Genomic DNA, 21,224 nt, shown 5'->3' on the forward strand with positions numbered 1-21,224 from the left:
TGAGCCACAAGGTCAGAGATCGAGAGGGAAGGAAGGAATTAAAAGAAAGGAAGAAAGGAATAAAAAGAAAAGAAGGAATAAAAAGAAATGCCCTGAAGGAATAAAAAGAAATAAATAGAAATAAAAAGAAACAAACCTCATGCATCCCAGGACATCTGTGATTTACAGTCACACCACCAAAACCTGCAATTCCTAAATAGAAATGAGCTGAGAGATTATTTATTTATAGAAATAAATGGTGAGAAATAAGGGAGAAGGTGGCAGAGACTGAACAGCACAGAACAGCAAAGTCATTATATGCCTAATTATCCATTTAACTGGGAAATAATGACAAAAACATCACTTTAAACACCTTAAAGTGTTGAAAGTAGCAGCAAGGTGTGGGATTTCAGGGATTCCCATTTTAAGGAAGGGGTGCTGTGATGTAAAATGGAAATGTCAAATAAATGTAAAATACGTCAAATAAATGTAAAATGTCAAATAAATGTAAATATAAAATAAATGTAAAATGTAAAATAAATATAAATATAAATATAATATAAATATAAATATAAATATAAATATAAATATAAATATAAAATAAACATAAAAGATGTAAAATAAACGTAAAATGTAAAATAAATATAAATATAAAATAAACATAAAAGATGTAAAATAAATGTAAAATGTAAAATAAATGTAAAATGTAAATGTAAAATATATGTAAAATAAATGTAAAACGTAAAATAAATGTAAAATGTAAAATAAATGTAAATATAAATATAAAATAAACGTAAAATATGTAAAATAAACATAAAATGTAAAATAAATATAAATATAAATATAAAATAAACATAAAATATGTAAAATAAATGTAAAATGTAAAATAAACGTAAAATGTAAATGTAAAATATATGTAAAATGAATGTAAAATGTAAAATAAATATAAATATAAAATAAACATAAAATATGTAAAATAAATGTAAAATGTAAAATAAATGTAAAATGTAAAATAAATGTAAAATGTAAATGTAAAATATATGTAAAATACATGTAAAATGTAATATAAATATAAATATAAATATAAAATAAACATAAAATATGTAAAATAAATGTAAAATGTAAATGTAAAATATATGTAAAATGAATGTAAAATGTAAAATAAATATAAATATAAATATAAAATAAACATAAAATATGTAAAATAAATGTAAAATGTGTAAATGTAAAATAAAATGTGAAATAAATAATCTGCACAGGTTGTCCTCATCACTATTACCTGGGAGAAATGCACTGACAGAAACTCTAAAATATTCCCAAAAAAATGGATTTTCTGGCCAGCAGTGCTGCTGTTACCCAAGAGGCAGAGCTGGGGTGTGACAACCTCGTGAATTCTCCACAAAGAGCAAAAAGCTCCTTGTTTACACAAGAGCAAAGATGATTTACTGGTCTGACTGGAGAATAAAGAGGTTTTAGAAGTGGCCAGTCAAGAGGTTGGTTTGTTTGACCAAAGCAAAGGTCAAAAAGAGGGCAAATAAAAATACAGGAGATCAACTGTGGAACAGAGAGCAGGATGTTGTTCTGCCACCCCTGAGCTTCTCCAGGTGTTAAAATCCCATTCCCAAATCTTCTCAGGGCTGTGTTTTGATCCCAGGAAGGCAAATAACCTGCTGGGTTTTCAAATGAAACATTAAATTTTCAAATGAAGCGTTAAATTTAAAAATGAAGCAATAAATTTTAAATTAAAGCATTTAAAATGCAGCAGCTGATGGTGGCTGGGAGATTTCTCAGAGCTGGGATTTCTCTCTGTCACCTAAAGCAGAAATATGACACAAACCACACTTTGTTTTCTTTCTTTTTTTCTTTTTTTTTTTTTGCAGTTATACTTTCAAAACTCTCAGTGTATTTGGCAGAAAACAAACCACCAAAACAAAAAAATTAAACCACAGAGCTCCACGCCACAGTCCACAGTTTTTATAAAAGTGACAGGAGTAGAAAAAAAAACCCCAAATACCACAGACAAATCACATACACAAGGATGAAAAACTTGGCATTTCCGTCCCTCAGGTCTTTGGGCAATCTGGCCCAGGTGTGGAAATGGAATGACAAATGGAAATTTGTAATCATGGAGATAAAAATGTAACCATGAGCTTCAATTTGACAGGAATTCTACTGGTAATTTCCTTTTAGCCACTATTTTTACCACAAAGACCACTATATATCCATGCTACAGCCTTCCAGGAGTGTGGAAATTATTCAAATCCACTCGTTTTAACTTAGTTTTGTTCCCCAAAAAAAGTCCATTTGAATGTTTTTGTAGCTACATGTGTGCTTTTTTTATACCAAAATTAATGACTGTTCTGAAGAATTCTGAAAAGGAAAGTTAACTTTTAAACTTTGCTCTACCACAGAAGCAAATTTCCTTTAAAAAAAAAGGCAACTTAAGAGCAGCAGAAATAAAGATTTGCCTCAGTTTATGGTTAATATTCCTCTCATTTGCCACAGATAACTCAGAGATTCTGATTCAGATAATCAGAAATTAGACAAATATTTTACACACAGGTCAGACTCATAACCCTGAGTTTCTAAAAGGCAACCTTTTGTTGCACTCTTAGAAATAATATAAAAAAAAACCCCATCCTTTTATTTCCTCGTAACAGAAACACAGAATAAAATGAAAATAAAATAAATTGGTTTTTTTATGGAAATACAGAGATCCTGCTTCCTTTGTCACCACAATTTTCAGTGGTTTTTTTTTTGTTTTTACCTCTAAGCAACTACAAGTATTTAACTCAACACTCCATTTACACAGGGGATGTGTGTGAAAATACTGGCACTTCTGTTTTGTCAAATCCATGATCAGAATGCAATATTTCCACGTTAAATCTTAGGAGAAAAAAACCCTACAAATCCTCAATTTGTAGCCAGCAGGAGGTTCTCCCCACTGCTCATTTCCCACAGTTTGCTCCAACCAAACCTATCGAGTTGTCTGTTGGGAGACAAAGAGTTCCCTGTTGGAATCATGGAATGTCCTGAGTTGGACCCACAAGGATCATCCAGAGCAACTCCTGCCCTGCACAGCCACCCCAAAATCCCACCTGGTGTTGTCCAAGTGCTCCTGGCAGCTTTTGGGGCCCAAAAAGCCTCAGAGTGGGACAATCCCCTCCTTGGAGCTCTTGGAATGGCAAAGGATGCAGGAAAAGCAGAGCAAAACTGGGAATTTCCACGCTGCAGCAATTCCACCCCTCTGCCAGCAGAATCCAGTGATGGGGCTGTTTTCACATTGCTGGGATGGGGAAGGAGACAGGAACTGTTTTCCCACCAGACACTGAAGTTCTTTCACCAGCACAGCCTTGGACATGATTTGCAGTCGAGGAAAGACAGCAAAGCCCACGTTTACCACATTCCAGGTCCTGCTTGGGGCTTTTCTGGATCCTTCCCAGGTCCTTCCTGCTTCAAATCCTGGGCTCATCCCACCAGGAACCAGCAGATCCAGGAAGATTTCCTTGGAGCCACACTCAGGTGGAAGAACCAACATCCCCATTAGTTATAGGGTTCCAAATCCTCGGGGATCAGTGGCTCAGTGTCCTCAGCTGGCCCTGGCTGGGGCTGGGGGGCTGTGGCCAGGCTGTGCAGGGTGTCCTGCTGGTGCTGCTTGGCTTTGTTGTAGAGCAGGACGCCCACGGTGACCAGGACAGTGCCCACGGCTGACAGGCTGGTGATCTTGTTGCCAAACACAATGATGCTCAGCCAGATGGACAGGGCGTGCTTGACGGTGCTGGCGACGCTGCGGGGACAGCGGGGACATCAGGGACATCAGGGACAGCAGGGACGGGGGGACAGGGGGGACAGCAGGGACAGCAGGGACAGGGGGGACATCAGGGACAGTGGGGATGGCAGGGACATCAGGGACAGCAGGGATGGCAGGGACATCAGGGACAGCAGGGATGGCAGGGGACATCAGGGGTGGCAGGGACATGGGGGACAGCAGGGGATATGGGGGACAGTAGGGATGGTAGGGACATGGGGGACAGTAGGGATGGTAGGGACATGGGGACATCAGGGGTGGCAGGGACAGGGGGGACAGCAGGGATGGCAGGGACATAGGGGACAGCAGGGACGGCAAGGATGGCAGGGACATGGGGGACAGGGGGGACAGCAGGGGACAGCAGGGATGGCAGGGACAGGGGGACAGCAGGGACAGCAAGGGACATGGGGGACAGCAGGGATGGCAGGGACAGGGGGGACAGCAGGGGACATGGGGGACAGCAGCTCTGCCAGGTCCCACACCCAGGCTTTAACGTCTGCCTTGCTGCTAAACACCACCTCAGACTCCATTTCCAGCCCCAACCATCCCGTGATTTCCCTCATTCATTTCTGTTCATACCTTCAGTTTTCCTCTTTTTTTTTAATACCTCAGATTCCATTTCCAGCCCCAACAATCCTGTGATTTCCCTTATGCATTTTATACCTTATTTTCCTTGCTTTTCAACACCATCTCAGATTCCACTTCCAGCCCCAAACATCCTGTAATTTCCCTCATTCATTTCTGTTCACAACACCTTTAGTTTTCCTTTTTTTTTAACCACCTCAGATTCCACTTCCACCCCCAAAAAATTTATGATTTCCCTTATTTTATGATTTCCCTCATTTATTTCTGTTTACACCTTTAGTTTTCCGATTTTTTTCAACACCACCTCAGATTCCACTTCCAACCCCAACCATTCTAGGATTTCCCTTATTCTGTGATTTCCCTCATTCATTTCTTTGCACAATTCCTCATCTTCCTTGCTTTTCAACACTACCTCAGATTCCACTTCCAACCCCAACCATTCTATGATTTCCCTTTTTCATCTCTTTTCCCACTACCTTTACTGCCTGGTTCCCAAGCAGAAATACTGAGCAGGAGAGAAAACAATAGCAAATAGTGTTCCTGACCAAAAAAAAAAATAAAATAGTGCTGCTGAGGGTTTTACCTGAAAGTCACAGGAGAAATTTTCCCCATCAAGGCATAGGCTGTGACACTCTGCAGGTGGAACAGAACTCCATCGATCAGGAGAAGGATCACAATATCCTGGTTGTAGCTGAAGCTCCTCCCACTTTTCCCAATCACAGGCACGTCCTAAATGGGAAAAAAAAATAAAAAAAGAAAAAAAAATTTAAGAGTTTAGTTCCTGAGAAAATACAAAAATTATTTTCCATCCAACTCATTATTTTGTAAACAGACATAGTTTTATATTTAAATTTTTTAGTGAAACAAAATCTAAAACAAGACAAATCTAAACCTAAAGACAAGACATGAAAATCCTGTATTTTTCTCAAAAAAATTTGCTTTCAGAGAGTTAATATACCTGTACACACCATATGAATATCAACAACAACAAAAAAATTAAAAAAAAAAATCAACAAATATTCCAGATTTTGTTTGCAAGTCTAAAACTTCAAATGCAAAGAGACAAAATGATGATTTGCCTCAAAAATCCTGAGATGAACTCAGGCTTTTTGGATCAACTCATGTCTATAATAAATTATTTCTTTTACAATCTTCTACTCTCCCAATCTCCTGCAAACGTAAGATGAAGTGAAACAAAAAAAACCCCTAAATTAATAATAATGAATTCAAATTACCATGAAAAATATCCAAGCTGGAATAAGCATAACCACAGCAGCAGCACTTGTGTAGAACTGAAGCTCTGGGGCTCTATAAAGGAGAAAAAATGTGAATAAAATAATTGAAAGCTTCCTTTTTTCAAAGCAAAGGCAGTGCTTTGTTCTCAGGGACTGAAGCTCAAAGGCACAAAAGACCAAAAGCAGCTTTTTATCTCATGGTAAAAGACAAATCTATTGTTAAAGGTGGTTTTTAGCTCAAGACTTCACTCCTGGTTTAAGTTTCATGGTTAAAATTTGCTTTCTGCACACCCAACAATGATAAGGATGATTCCTGAGTGCAGAATAAAGACTGATTTCTGTGGAAAATATGATTTTTTTGGGGTTTGCTGGGAGTTGTAGGTGATTGTGAAACTCCAGGCAACTGCAGTGGGAGCTCAGGGAGTTTTCCTTCCCTGAAAAAATGATAGAAGTGATCAGATTTCCACCTTCTGGTGCAATAAAATGATAAATATTTGGTTTCCTTATACAGACTTAATAGAACCAAACCCAAAATATTTGGAATACTTACGAAAATCTGTATTTATCTCCACTGAGTAGTTTTTTGGAAAAGACGTTTTGCAAACTGGAAAAGAAAAATAATTTTAAAAATCACCATTTAGCTGTATTTTAGTTAGGAAAAATCAATCAATCAATTAATCCTGTTTCTCTCAGATGGGTAAATATATTTTCTACAAGTAAAGAAAGGAGTTTGATCTAATGAAGTTTTGTTATTTAATCTCAATAATGCTCTCAGATACGAGAAAGTGAATAATTCATTAAAATTCATTAAAAATGCATTTTCAATCCCAACTTCTAAATGCACTGCACAGAATTAACCACATGAAACAACTTTCTCTCCATCTGCCAATAAATAAATTTGCTTCATTCCACCCCAGAGCTGCTCTGTGCCTCACCAGTCCATGATGTTGGTGGAGAGAGCTGCAGAGAAGCCCAGGATGTTGAAGCTGATTTCTGTGGCTGTGCACAGAGCCAAGCCTCCCATCACAGGGATCAGGGACAGATTCACCAGCAACCCTGCAAAGTGAAAAGTGAAACCTCAGTTGCATTGCTGCACTTTTAATGGATCTAACCCCGTGGGTTTGGAAGGGATTTGAAATTCTGAACAGCAAAAAAAAAAATCACATTTGGCTTCAGTTACTTAAAGCCACAATATTTCTTGACAAAAAAATAACAACAATTCTCCCTACACCAAACCCTTTTTAATTCTATATACTCATTGTGTTCAGTCTGATTCTTCCAGCTGCATTTATTGTATTATTAATTTAATATAATATTATATTATTATATTATATTAAAAATTTATATTATATTTTGTGAGCTTCCATTGGCCATGGCCACTAAAAAAAATTAATAAAAATTAAAAAAAATTAATATAGAGAGAGTAATTAAATCTGATTTCAGGATTTACCAGTGTATTCCCCCAAGATCATCCGAGACATGATGACAGTGAAAATAGGAGCAGAGCTTTTCACAGTTTCTGCAAATGAAACTGCCACATTCTTCAAGCTGACCAAGCCCAGCACCACTGTTGCAAATCTAGAGGAGAAGAAACATTAGAAGAAATTAATAAAATCCTAAGGGATTGATTAGTGCATTAGAAGAAATTAAAATAATGCTTTAAGAGCCACTCTTAGACATTCAGCACAAACAGAGCTGCACTAGAATTTCTCCTGCACCTGCAAGGTCAGATCTATTTCTTCCAGCTTTGGCTTCAACTTTATTTATTTAAAGCAAATAAAGGCACCCTTGGGCAATTGTGCAATTTCTTTGGCTGTAGAGTGGATTTCTAGAAAACAAAGTTCACTTTTTAACACTCCATGGGTTCAAATGATCATTTTTTTCAGCCAAGGTTTTCAACAGGCTCAGTTAGAAAAGTGAAAATCTTCTGAGAAACAGTAATTCACCAAGGAAATTTTATCTGCAGTTATCCATCTTTAGTGTACATTAGATATGCTACATAATTACCACAGTTTAAGCCATGAAATTAATTTAATTTATCATTTATTTGATTATTCTTTACCACAGGAAACAAAACCATGTATTCTTATTCCCTCCTAGCCCACAAACTGATACTATCCCAGCAAATATTGACGTTTGAAAAGATAAATGTGAATAGCCTGGATCACTTTGGAGGTAAAAGGCTGGTAAACACTAATACACTAAACAAACATCAGCCTCAAAAGAGAGCAGGGAGAAAGTAAATGGAAAGAGAAGTGTGCTCTGAAAAAAATGTAAATGTGATGGGAAGGTAAGAAAGCCAAAAAATTGAAATCTGGGAAAAGGAACAACAGGAAATAAAAATAAGATTATCCTGGGATATTTTCTGGGGGTGGAAAGGTGAATCCTCCAAACACTTTCTCATCAAGAATGAAGAGGCAGAGAGCCATGAAAACACAGCTTTTGTTTAGAAAACCAAAAATATTAGCCTAGGAAATATCAGCCAAGAGGATTTACCTCATTAATCCAACGAAGAGCATTATCATGATGAAATTGGGAGGGTAGGAGATGCGGGTTTTGTGTTGGTAAAGACAGCAAGGGACAAACATTTTGATGCAGCCAATGAAGGTGGTTGAAAGCATTTGAACAGCACCTGAAGGAGGGTGAGAGGGGAAATAAAGTCAGATCAGAACAGAGAACACAACAAATCAATGGGAGAACATTTCTTAGACAAACTTCCGTGCAGTTAAGGAATCACTGTCTAGGTTTTATATATTCTCACAAAAGCCCTTTGCTTGTGCATGGATCAGCAAGACAGCACAATAAACCTGGTTTATTAACAATAAATAAAAAAAAAAAATAAATAAAGATTCTTATAAACCTGGTTCACAGATAAACTGCCCTTTGTTTGCCCCTTAAGAAGTCAAAAAAAAAAAAAGAATTAAAATGGTTGTGGGATAATGGAGATCACCAAAGGCAACTTTTGCACTGAACAGCTCTGGAGACCATCAACAACTTACTCAAAACTTTACTTTTTTTAAACCCTCCAACACAGAAAACAAACAAAAAAAATCACAGTCTTTTTCCCCCTTAAAGCTCCTCTACAAGCAAAATTACATCTTTCAGTGAGAGGAGGAAAGGACAGTGTCAGAAACCACTTTAAAACCAAAATCTCAAGTTCCCAGCCAGGCCTTTTGCACTTCAGCTGAACCATTCTCTCCCTCAGCTCTATATGGGATGAGCTGGTATTGTCAAATCATAGGATCATGGAATATCCTGAGCTGGAAGAGACCCACAGGGATCATCCTTATCCCTGCACAGACCCCAAAACAATCCCACCCTGTGCCTGGAAGTGTCCAAACACTGCTGGAGCTCTGGGAGCTGTGACCATTCCCTGAGGATCCTGCTCCAGTAAAACAGATAAATCTCTCCAGTAAAACAGTAAAACAAAAAATCTCTCCAAGGAATTCAGGTGCAAGGAAAAGAAGAGTACCTAGCATGCTGGGCTCTCCCTCCAGCAAGGAGAGAATGTATTTGTTAAGAAACAGAGTGCAAAAGCTGAAGAAAAACCACAAGGTGAGGTAGATGAGAGCGTGGGAATTCCAGATGCCCAGGTCAGACTCGATGACTGTGGTCTCTGTGATTGTGATTTTCAGGACGTTCTCCTCTGGCAGACTGTCACTGCGAGCAATCACAAATTTCTCACTCCTGTTAGCAAACAGGGAGCCCAGATGGAAGAGGGATTTTCCCTTTGGTTTCTCCTCCAGCTGGGCAGGACTTGGAGCCTCCTGTGTCGGGGAATTTGTCACAGCTGCCATGGTGAGGTGGAGGAATGAATATTTGTCCTTCACACAAAGCAACACTGACACAGCACTTGGCAAAACAGAAACAGCACGTGGTTAATGCTTCATCTCCCAGGGGCCAGGAAAAGTGTGCTTGGTCCTCCAAAGAGCATCTTGAGGGAATATAAACTCCACACACTTCCTCATGTGGGCTGTTCTGGGTTTGCTGCCTAAGAGGGAAAAAAAGGGAGAATTATGTGTGATGTTTTACATCCCTGATGGAGGAGAGAGAGCACATTATGGAAAATAAAGACACTTTTGTAGTCCTTCAGGCTGGGTTGTGAACTCCTCATGTCTTGATAACAAGATTAGGCACCAAGAATTTATCTCACATGCTTTATGTGTTTTGAAGTTCTTTTTCCTCTAAAGCACCTCAACACAGCCTTTCCAATTGTAAAATTTGGAAATTTCACCATTTTACCCTAGATTTTACAATTTACCCTAACTCCTCTTGCAGATTCTACAGTGTCTTTGATCTCAGTCTGTCTTTAAAAATTCCCCAACCCACCAAACCCAAGCAGCAGCCTCTGCCCTTAGTACTCATTAACTTGTTATCAACCAGAGTCAAAGAGAGCAATCAATAATCAAGGGCTGGAACTCCCAGTAATCACAGTCATCCTGGTAAATGTATCCAGGTGAAAAAAAAAGTAGGAAAATATGTCCAAGAGCTTTCCAGAGTGGTTATCTATTTAATTACATATGAATAATGCAACCTTCCTCATTTTGCCATACCTTGCAATTCAGTATTAAGCACTTCATTTGCAATTCAGTATTAGCACTTGCACTAATTCTTGAAGCATTTTTAACACCAGTGAAAGGCAATAAATCATTTGCAACTAAAGCTTTTTTCATTTACAAATTACACAAAATGTGGCAAGTTAGAGTAGCAGAGGAAACAACAAAACCACCCTGTGATTTTTACTCCTCTCATAATCAACAGCAGGAGAAATACAAGAGTTGTAAATCAGCTGCATCTGCCCTGATTTTGTGAACAATTCACACTATTTTCTTTTTCAAGATTTTATTTTGAATGCTTTTTGAATGTCCAGTGTGGCATCTCAAATAAATCACAAGGAGGTACTAAGGAGTTGAATATCTTGCGTCAGTCCCAGTCTCCAGCACAGCAGCTACTTCACAGAGAAATTCTCCATTCCTCACATTCTCGAGTTATTACAGCCATGCACTGAAGATTTCCATCCCTATCCCCTTATCTCTTTCCATTTTTCCAGGAATTCCTGCCAGCAGCACACTAAAGTACAAGACCCTCCAACACAATCACATTAAACCACGTACTTGTTTAACAATTTAACACAAAATTCTGAAAAAAGACAGACATTCTCCAAGAGAATTTGTGAAGAAAAATGGATTCTTGGCTCCTCCTCCTTTTCAGGTCATTAAAAAATACCTTTCAACATGCAAAAATAGCTAATTATCACTGGTTTTTTTGGCATCTTTCCTGTTTTTACAACTTAATTAAAACCAAGACCAATTAAGCACAACCAAAGCTCCACCCTCGGCAGCACTGCGATATCAGATTTGATATCACTGATTCCACACATGGCAGGAAGCAGAACAGCAAATAAAGAACAAAAACTACTCTCCCCTAAATTACTGACCTGCTGGCTTAAATCAACTGGAAAGTCTAAACGGGCTGAAAGAGTTCTCCATCTGGAACTAATTGAGTCTTCCTCCCTCAAGGCCAACCAGCAGCTGATGTTTACCAACAGATGAAAACGTGGCAGTGGTTGGCAGTTGTTTCTCTTGGATTACACACAAAGACTCAATCTTCCAGCTCAGCTGAACCAGCAGCCTGCAGTGCCTTCACACTCCTTGCAGCTTCTCCAGCCCTTAACTGAACTAGCAGTAACAATGTATTAAGCTGGAAAAAAAATATCCACAAAGAATTTTTTTAAATCGGCTCTATGCAAAAAGAAACTAAAGCGCAAATATGTTGCAAGGGTTTGGGAAGCTAAGGCTGATTTGATCGTGAAAAAACAGCTTTGTGTCCGTGACTCTTCATCTGCTACACAAAAGGTCACCCAAATATTGCTCCCAACGCAGCAAAAGCACAAAATTCATCACCCTGAGCAAGCTGTGAATATTAACACTGCCTCACTAACGACAACGAGAGCATCCAAGACGTTACAAACACTATAAATACACCAGCAGAACTATTAACAGATGCCGTGCAGAGAAGATGCTGAAATAGCTCAGCACTTTATATATAGTTTATATACTTTATAGCCGGAGTGGCACTCCAGCTGTATTTCTGCTCAGAGCCTTCCCTCCGCATTCCGAACCGGCTCTCTGCAGGCTATTCCTATTCCTATTCCTATTCCTATTCCTATTCCTATTCCTATTCCTATTCCTGCTCCCCTTCCCATTCCCTGCTCCATTCTCATTCCTATTCCGGTTCCCGTTCCTATTCCTGTTCCCATCCCGTTACCCGCAGCTCCCGCAGCATCCCCCGCACCGGAGCGCTTCGGAGCCCCGCGGCCCTTCTGCCCCGGCCTTCTGAAGGGTCCAGGGGTTCTTCAGCACCGCCAGAGCCCTGCCCAGGCCCGGCTCAGACCCTCCTCCGCACCAGCGCCCTCCGCTCCCATCCCTCCTTCCCTCCGTCCCCGGAGCCGCTCAGCGCATCCCGGCCGGCACTGGGCGCTCCCCGCTCGCTGCTGCCGCAGCCCCGGCGCTCCGGTCCCGCCGGGCTAAGCCGCCCATCCCCTGCGCTCCCGCGGCTCCGGTCCCGCCGGGCCAAGCCGCCCACCCGATCCCATCCCATCCCCGGCGCTCCCGCGGCTCCGGTCCCGCCGGGCCAAGCCGCCCATCCCATCCCATCCCCGGCGCTCCCGGAGCCCCGAGCCGGGCGGACAGGCGGGTCAGGCCGCGCACCGCCCCGCCGGCCGCACGGGCACCGGGCTCGCCCCTTTGTCACCGCTCGTTCCCCCGTGGCGGGGAGGCCATTTTACCAACCCACGAGGAAATAAAGCAAAAAGGGGTTAGGGGGCACGCACAGCCGGGTGGAACCGCGCAGAGCCCCGCCGGGCGCTTCGCTGCGGGCCGCCCCTCCATGGAGGCGGGCGGGATCCCTGAGGGGACCCCCGGGGCGGAGGGGCGGGAGCGCGGCGGCCCCGCCGCCCGGGAGGATCCCGGGGAGCTCTTCCCGCCCGCGCCGGGGAAGTGACGTCCCCGCCGGCCCCCGGAAGAGCTGCCGGGACCCTCAGCCATGTAGGGCCGGCAGCCGGGGCGGGACGCGCGGCCGCCGCCATGGACGGCAGGTACGGGCGGGCCGGGCGGCACCACGCGCGGTGCGGGGGTGACACCCCGCGCTCCCCGTGCGCCTCACCTGGAGGTGCCCATGATGGGGATGGGGGGGTGCGGGCGGCTCCCTCCGCTGAGGGGTGGTACGGCCCCGTGACGGTCCCGTTGTCTCTCCCACAGCGGCGCCGCGGCCCCGGCGGGGCCCAACCTGCCCAACCTCACCCCGCGGCACCGGCAGCTCATCCCCACGCCCTGCGGCCCCGTGAGTACATCCGCGCTGGCCTGCGCAGTTTACCGGTGTCCTCCGCGTTGCTTTGCCCGGGGGGAATGGAAAAAACCGTGTCTGAAATCCGTGTCCAGAGGCAGGGGGATAGGGGGGTTCAGGTGTCCTCACGGCGAGGTGTCACAGCGCTCCTCTGCTGACAGAATCACTAAATCATGGAATATCCTGAGCTGGAAGGGATCATCCAGTCCAACCCCTCGCCCTGCACAGACACCCAACCATCCCACCCTGTGCATCCCTCAGAGCATTGTCCAAACGCTCCTGGAGCTCTGGCAGATTTGGGAATGTCACCATTTCCCTGGGGAGCCTGGGCAGTGCTCCACCACCCTCTGGGGGAAGAATCTTTCCCTAAAATCCAACTTAAATCCCTGTGAGACAGCTCCAGCCCTTCCCAGAGAGCAGAGATCGGCGCTGTCCTTCAGGAGGTGCTGCAGCCCCTCACTCTCCCCTCAGTCTCCCCTCAGTCTCCCCTCAGTCTTTCCTCATCTCTCCCCTCACTCTCCCCTCAGTCTCTCCCCTCAGTCTCTCCCCTCATTCTGCCCTCTCTCTTCCCTCAGTCTCCCCTCAGTCTCCCCTCACTCTCCCCTCACTCCCCTCACTCTTTCCTCATCTCTCCCCTCACTCTCCACCACCTGGACAAGCCAAGTGTTAAATTCCTGTGAGAATGTTGCTTCACCTGAAGTATTTTAATAAAAGAAAATAAAGACCTCTCCTTGCTGAGAATACTGACGCTGTCTTTACAATTTTCTAAAACTGAAAGTCTGGGAAAATGTTATTTCCATGCTCTGAGGTATTGGCAATCTCCAGGTCATGGATTATAACACCAAAGCCTTGTGAGACACAAAGACAGGCTGAAGGTATAAACCAGGACAATCTAGGCTGAGATGAATTATGAAATAAAGTCAGACTTCTCCTTTCCTCAGCAGTTTGGGTGTTTCAATTCAATTGCAGGGTTTCTCTTCCTTTTCCCAAAGGAAACCCTGAACTACCTCATTTACCCTACTCGCCTCAATGTGTTTTTTAGGAACAGCAACAAGTTTATTCTGCATGATGTGTTGAAGAATTTTCTCCCTTTACAGATAAAACCATGTTCAGAGCTCTCCTTCCCTGTGAAGATCTACTTCTGTGTCACTATTTTGTCCCTGCTGAGTGTCATTGGCCTCACCATAGAGACACTGGTCCGCCAGACTGAGGAGGATTTCACCATTTCCTTTATTCAGCTGGTGGGAGTTGGTAAGAAACACTGTGTGGATGTAGTAAATAATAAAAATAATAATGAAAATAATTAAAATAATGGTGATGATAGTAATAATTATAATTGAGTGATTAAGCAGCAACTGAAGTTTCTTTATATAAGAAATATTGAATGTTCAGCTATGCCAAAAAAACTCACCCATTCCTATTTAATATCTTTGCCATAATATGTTGGGAATTCAGGTGTCCACACTCCAAGCTTCCTTCCTTGGGTATTTCCAATTAGAGCTTCAGTAGAAATGTCTTAGTCCATTTGTACTAAATAGAAATTAACATTAAAATAATAAACTCAAGGATTTCAGGAAATTTTATGTGCATATGCCATCTCTGCAAAAAGCTTAATGACCAAAAAAAAGAGGTTATGTTCAAGTTTGTGCAGATTTCTTTGGATTTAGCAGCTGAATTGGCAAAACAAGGAAATACCATCTTAAGACCTTTCAGGTCTTTCTGAGGTCATAAGCATGTCCAGAAAATCACATGATTTACTTTGTAATTTGCCAGTCATTTTCCCTTTTCTCAGTTTCCCTTTTTTCAAGATGTTAAGGGCAGTGAGAAAGGAAGTCCATTCACTGAAGGTTTATTTAGAGACACTGAAGTTATTATTTAACTTGAAAATGTGTACAAAACTGTCCCCATGTCCCAGCATAGCCAATGTGGATGATTTGATGTGTGGAATTAAGGAAGCAGCGCTCTGGAAAAAAAGAAACTTATTGTTACTTTGGCTGTGGTAAGAATACCCTGCCGTTTGGAAAGTGTTACTTCACAAGTAATTTAAAAATCTAACTAATTATCTCATTTCTTGTGTGCTAAACACAGTGGGGAGTATTTTAATTATCTGACTGAGGCTCCTGGGTCAAAACAAAGACCGAGGAGCCTCAGGGAGGCTCTGATCTTTCCACTTGTGGCTCCAGCACACTGAAAATTTCCCCCTGTCTGAGCTGGCACTGACATTCCCTCTCCTCCCCAGTGTTCTGTGTGTATTATGTGACCAGGGGGATCCTGCAGGAGAACCGCCAGGAGCTCATTGTCTTCGTGCTCTCCATCCTGCTGGTGATGTTCCGCTCCATCATCAACTTCACCGTGCTCCCTGCTGACCAGAAGCCAAAACTCCTGGTCAGTCTCCTGCTTTTAATCAGCTTTTCCTTCCCCTACAGCTTGGGTTTGGAAATTCATCATTGGGAAGGCAAGATTATAGATTATATTTTATATATATGAAAAAATAAATTATGTATCTATTATATATTACCACTGATAACAGACAGTCAGGCTGAATTATTCTAGCTGAACAAAAGAATGTGCACACCCATGATTGCAAATCTTCTCTGAGCTGTTCTCTGAGTTTCCTTATGGCAGCACCCAAAAATAACATAAACATCAAAGAATTACACAGGATTGCTGCAGAATATACCCTTCACTTCACCTTCTCTGCTTCAGATTTCCCTCTGTAAAATGTCTGCCTGAAGCCACATAAATCTAACCTGTGGATAGAGTTGGAATCCCCAATCTATAGGCACAGGCACAGCCATTACCCCAGTGCTCCATAAATGCATTTTTATGAGGAAAAAGGAAACAAAAAGATACAATGCTGCACTCCAGATTATCTTGTTTGCATTTCATAGCAGTAAAAATTAATAAAGGATTGTATTTTAGGCCTTAGTGAGTTCTGCAGTAAAACTTCCACTTGCTGTGCTTCCAGGAAGTTCATCCTTTTATCACATATTTATCACGAATGAAGATGTTTCCTTGCTGTGAAGTCATCCAAAAATAACTCTTCAACAGGAGAGGTGGCAGCCAAGCAAGAGAGAATGGAGCAAAGCAGCCTTTGCCAGTTCAGTTTATTTATCAATTTGACATTTAGTTAAACACACTTATCTGCAGCAAATTGGGTTGGTAAGGCCAATAAGGAACAGGCATGAAAGAAATACAGGTTACTTTTAAGATGCACAGCCAAGTCACCAGTTTAAATATTAAACAAGAACTTCAAAGTAAAGCCTGGTTTAAATGTGAAAAGTACTATTACGTAATTTTTTTACTACTCTAACTGTAACTTGGATTACTGTAACTCTGCTTTCTGAGCCACAATCATTTCTAGTTATGAATATTTTCATATCAATGTAATTCTGAAGGACATTTTGCCACTTGAGCCACCCTTAAAGCAGCAGACATTTAGTGTGGATCCCAGCAAAGTGAATACAACCCAGACAAAAACCTGTGTTCCTTGGAATTTTACAAGTCCAGCATTCAGAATAATGCAGTCCCTGCTGGAATCAGTGGGAAAGGTTGGTTTGTTCCAACAGGAAGCTGAGAAACACAGTGTCTGTTACGATTTTGTTACTCCTGTCTTTATTTCCAGCTGGATTCCAGGTGCCAGCCTGGCAATTCCATCCCTGTTTCTCTCCCCTGCAGGCCCGTTTTGTGCTGATCCTGCTGGTTGGCTCCTTTGATGTGATCTGTGCCATCATCCTCATCCAGAGCCAATCCATGATGGCATTCCGGGTCGGGGGAGCCCTGGAGAGCCTCCAGTCCCAGTACTTCATGCTCAACCTCTGCTTTTCCATGCTCACTTTTGATCTGCAGGCACAGGTACAGAGCTCTGACCCCCAGATCCCCTTTTCCCTCTTGTTGATAACATCCTGGACTAGCTGAGCTGAGTCACCAACTTCCAAGAGCAATCCTCTGTCTTAATAAATTAATATTTATTAATATTAACTTAATAACAGTTGTATCTCCAGGTGTTTGCCATTGCTTAGCTAAAATCCATAGCAATGAATCAAAATACATTTTATCATTGTCCTGTGCAAAAGGAGAACTGAAACTTATTTTTGGGAAGTTTATTCCTAGAAAAACAATTGCAACCAGGAACTCCTAAACCAAGAAAGGTTATTACTGCACATCTCAGTCTCCAGTCTGCTGCTTTCCAGCTGCCTCTTGCACTTGAGGGGATGATAGTGGGATGGGAGAGGAGAACAACACTGACCAACAGGGCAGTGAGACAGAAAATGAAGTTATAGATGGGGAAAGTGAACTCAAGATCTGTTACTTCTCTAACTACCCCTTATTCTTATTTACTTCTGCATTATTTAAGCTTGACCTCCTCTTCCTGTTCTTTTTGGTTGCTATTATGACATCCAGGGAAGCACCTCTGTCCTTATTTCCCATTCCATGAGGAATCATTTCAGTTTCAGACCCGTGCCCAGCTCGCTGCTGCAGACAGTTTGTGTCAGGTATTTTTTGGTGAGGCTGCAGGGTCTCCAAGCAATAATTTCACCCAAACTTTGCCTCCCCAGCTGTGCCTGTGCATCCTGCTGATCAGCCTGCACGAGATCACCCTGCTGCACAACATCATCTCTGCCACTGGTGTGGTGTGGGGCTGCCTCAAGGTCACCGTGGGCATCATCGCGGTGAGTGTCCAGCTGGAGGGGACAGCTGGGGGGACACAGCCCCTGGCACTGCACATCCTCACCCTGAGGCATCCCCACAGGAGGGAGAAAACCAAAGCACCAACAGGACTGAAGCCAGGTTTTGTCTAAATCTTGGCTGAACCTGCACTGAGCACAGAGGGAAACAATGTCACATTGTCATTATTTCCTTCTGAGGGACATTGTTTCAGTCTCAGTGCTTGATCACTTTAATGAAACCTGTCTGGCTTCAGTATTTCTACCTCTCTGCCAAGGCTGGGTGAAACTGGGAGCAAACCTCCAAGTTATTACAGTGATACAGACACAGCAGGGCCTTAAATCCTTAGGAATCCACACCAAAACGATGAGGGGTCCTTTATTTAGGGCATCTTCAAAGCTCAGGGACTTTCCAGGTTAACCTAAAGATTTGTGAACTTCAAATGTCTTTTTTTGCATGTCAGTCACACTGAACCTCCTCTGAAATCTTGAGCTTCTGTTCCAATACAGATTGCAGAATCAGGGCCAAAGTACATCAGATAAGTGAGTTTTTTATTACCAGGAAGGAGTTTAGGGGGTTTTGGGGGTGGATGTTGTTTTAGGCTCCTGGGGTGTTTGCTTTAGTCGTTCACACAAATTCCTGACAACTGAAATACAACTTGCTATGTGTTTTGATGGCTTTCCATGCTAAAATTGTGCTTTTAAAATAAATCAGTAAGTCAGGCAACAGGTCAACATACTGACCATTGCAGAAGGATCAATTTTGGGTTTGGGGAAATCTGGTGCTGATCAGGTGCATCAAATCCAATCCTAACCCTGGCACAGTCACTGCTCTCACCCCCAGTGACTCAGCTGTTTCCTCCCTTTGCTCAGCCCTGCCCTCCCAGCTCAGGGCAGCTGCAGTCCCTTCCTGCTTTCACAAATCCCAGGGTGAATTGTGAAATTTAATTCTCCTGGCACTTAAATCCTCTTGCTTCTCCCACATTTCACTCCTCAGTGACTGCACTTCTGTGGACTAAAAAGAATGGTGGAGAAAAAGTCATGGAGAGCTTTCAGTCTCTTAGCAAAGAAAACATTTTAGAGAAAAATGTGAGTTTGCCCATAGAGAAGGGACATCATCACTCCTGGCCCAGCTCAGTGGAAAACAGACTGAATTTCCTGGCAAAAAACACAAGTGGAGAGCAAAGCTAAGACTGAGAACTCAGATTAACCAACACCTGAAATGCTATGAAAAATCAGCCAGATGTAGATTTTTTAAAGTACATAGCAACAACTTATAAAGCTGTATCTTACCTTATTTTGCAGATTTTAAAAGAGCTGAAACCTCTGGTGTGGATTTTTCTGATTCAGAATGTGCCTGAGGTGGTTTATCTCATCTACCTGCTCTACACGGTAAGGGGAGCAAGGCTCTCATCCTCCTCAGGCCCCAAGGCTGCTGCCTCAGCCCTTCCTGCAGCTCCTGCTGGATTTAGAGAGCAGCAGGCACATCCTGGTTCTTCAGGATCAACTTTTCAGGACAGGGATCATGTCAAGTTGCTCTTGAACTGATCAGAGGGAGAGGCTCTGGAAGTCCCTGCAAAGAATGATGAAGAAAAGATGAAACAAAATCTTATACAAGATACACAACTCTTCAAAAATGGCTCTCCTGCCCAAGAAGTCTCAAGTGGTGCCAGAGCATTTGACCAGGGCTCAATTGTTGTATTTTAAAGAATTTCTGGGCAGCAACACCAGCTGTTGATCCTGATGTAGCCAAAACAAGGCATTGCAAGCCCAGCAAACTCCAGTTTGGGGCAGTTCTTTGGCACTGTAACAGTGATAAAGCCTTTATCAGTGAGCACCTCCCACACCATGTGTGAAAGGAGGTGAGGAGGGAGGAGGACAAAGGGAAACCAGGCTGTTCATCCTGGGCAGGGCTGGAATGCTGAGAGTGACCAATGTTTCATCCTTCACATCCTCAGCCCCCAGACACAGCCACCCCCAGCTCAGGGATCCATTTATCAAAGTGTGCAAACAAATCAGGCTCAGTCCATCATTCCAGGCCTGTTTGAGCTGGCACAGCACAGCAGGACCCCACATTGTACATCAAATAATCAGAAAACTTACATAGCTTAAAGTGACCACTTGGGTTTGTGCTTTTTTTCTTTCCCCCAGTTACCACCTCGTGACTCCTCTCAGAAATTCAGTGCTTGGTTGTGTGTTCTGCTGATGGTTTCATGTCTCCTTTTTGCTGCAGGTGATAAGGGAGTGGGGCAAAGGCAATTCTTACACGCTGGAAGCTGCTTTCATCACTGGCTCCTGCATTTCTGTCGCAATAAAATCCGTTCTGTTCTGGGCATTGGTTCATGTCTACCGCAGCTTTGGGCAGGGGCTCCGGGAGAGAAGTAAGTAATTCCCAAAAATTCACTGGGAAGGGTGGAGCCTGTTCTGTCACAGTGAAAATATCAGGAAAATCCTTAGGGATAGCCACAGTAAAAGGGAGATCCCCAATGACATCGAGGAGTTCTGCAGCCTCAGAATTCCTGGGCTGACAGAGCTCAGAAGTTGGGTGGAACAGATGTGGAATAAATTTCTTCTTTTCCTGAAGAAAGCTGCTGCTGTCCAAAAAATCAGAGCTGTGTGAGCAAATCTCTGTATGGTACTTGTAGTTTTTCTATCATATTGTATAATATAGAGACAATGAAAGGACCTAGAGAGCCACAAATTGAAAGAGCCCAACCCTGCTGTCCATGCAGCACCCTGAGGCACTGCAGTGCTGACTGAGCTCCTTCTCTTCCCACAGTGTTTTCTTCCTATGGAAGGATCGACTCCTGAGCCCTGCAGCTCACAGTGAGGTCACACCAGGGAACTCCTGACCAAGGACCTGCCTTCAGGGTGGAAACAATGGGTCACTTTCCCAGGCTAGAGGAAGTTCAGGAAGATGTCACACAGGTGGGACAGAGCTGAAAAAGCAAAATGTGCTCGGGAAATTCCCAGTTGATCCTCGCTCCTGTGAGTTGTGCTGCCAGGACAAGGCAGCTTCCATTCCTCCTTTTCCTGCTGCTGCTTTGGAACCACAGGGGGTTCCCATGTGCATGAGTGGGGAATGCTGTTCCTGTCGATGCTTTCTGCCTGGATCTGCACAGACATCATGAAGGAAATTTGCACTCCCACCCTCTGTCCCCAAGTCTAGAAGTGGATTGTGCTGCCATCATTTCTCAGCTGGAGCTGCTGCTGAGCAGGTCCAGCCCTGACATTGCTTTGGTGACAGCTGTGTCCCCTGTCTGGGACTCTTCCTGCTCCTCTGGCTTCAGAATATTCCATTTTTTTTTTTTAACCCCAGCTACACATGAATATTACTCACTGTAACCTCACCCCTCCCTCAGTGTTACCAAGGTGTCATTGCATACCTGGGGACTGTTACAATTAAGCCTTTAATACTGGAATTTAAAAGTTTGGTATTTTATTGACTGGAACCTTTAACTACTGGCTATTTTTTAATAAAGTATAAGCACAGTTGGTGTGTGGATAATTATTTCACATGGTTTTCACAGATGCCACTGTCCCATGGGAAAAAACTGTGTGGCAAATCCCACACAATTCCAAGGAAGTGATTGTGTATTCCCAGTT

General features: G+C 42.8%; 2 protein-coding genes across 3 annotated transcripts; one reads left to right on the forward strand and one right to left on the reverse strand.

The window, feature by feature from the left end:
* Positions 1-1,821: 1,821 nt before the first annotated feature.
* On the reverse strand, positions 1,822-12,579 carry SLC35E2B (solute carrier family 35 member E2B). Of its 2 annotated transcripts, XM_085080024.1 has the most exons (10): positions 12,440-12,579; positions 11,045-11,307; positions 9,080-9,598; positions 8,104-8,239; positions 7,058-7,185; positions 6,543-6,663; positions 6,158-6,211; positions 5,608-5,680; positions 4,956-5,101; positions 1,822-3,766 (listed from the first exon to the last, which is right to left on the reverse strand). In XM_085080024.1, exons 3-10 carry the CDS (start codon positions 9,402-9,404, stop codon positions 3,523-3,525), a joined length of 1,227 nt encoding a protein of 408 aa, XP_084936150.1. In that variant the 5' UTR covers positions 9,405-9,598; positions 11,045-11,307; positions 12,440-12,579; the 3' UTR covers positions 1,822-3,522. The 2 variants fall into 2 exon arrangements, with proteins under 2 accessions (XP_084936150.1, XP_084936151.1); XM_085080025.1 differs by lacking the exon at positions 11,045-11,307.
* Positions 12,571-21,110, forward strand: LOC146428244 (uncharacterized). Its single transcript, XM_085080026.1, has 9 exons — positions 12,571-12,703; positions 12,867-12,948; positions 14,049-14,202; positions 15,191-15,336; positions 16,630-16,806; positions 17,511-17,624; positions 18,924-19,010; positions 19,852-19,999; positions 20,398-21,110. The coding sequence occupies exons 1-9, from the start codon at positions 12,693-12,695 to the stop codon at positions 20,427-20,429; spliced, it is 951 nt and encodes a 316-aa protein (XP_084936152.1). The 5' UTR covers positions 12,571-12,692; the 3' UTR covers positions 20,430-21,110.
* The last annotated feature ends 114 nt before the right edge of the window (positions 21,111-21,224 follow it).

This window comes from Lichenostomus cassidix, chromosome 21 (genome assembly GCF_008360975.1).
Source record: "Lichenostomus cassidix isolate B80296 chromosome 21, HeHo_3.0, whole genome shotgun sequence".
NCBI classification, from domain to species: Eukaryota; Metazoa; Chordata; class Aves; order Passeriformes; family Meliphagidae; genus Lichenostomus; species Lichenostomus cassidix.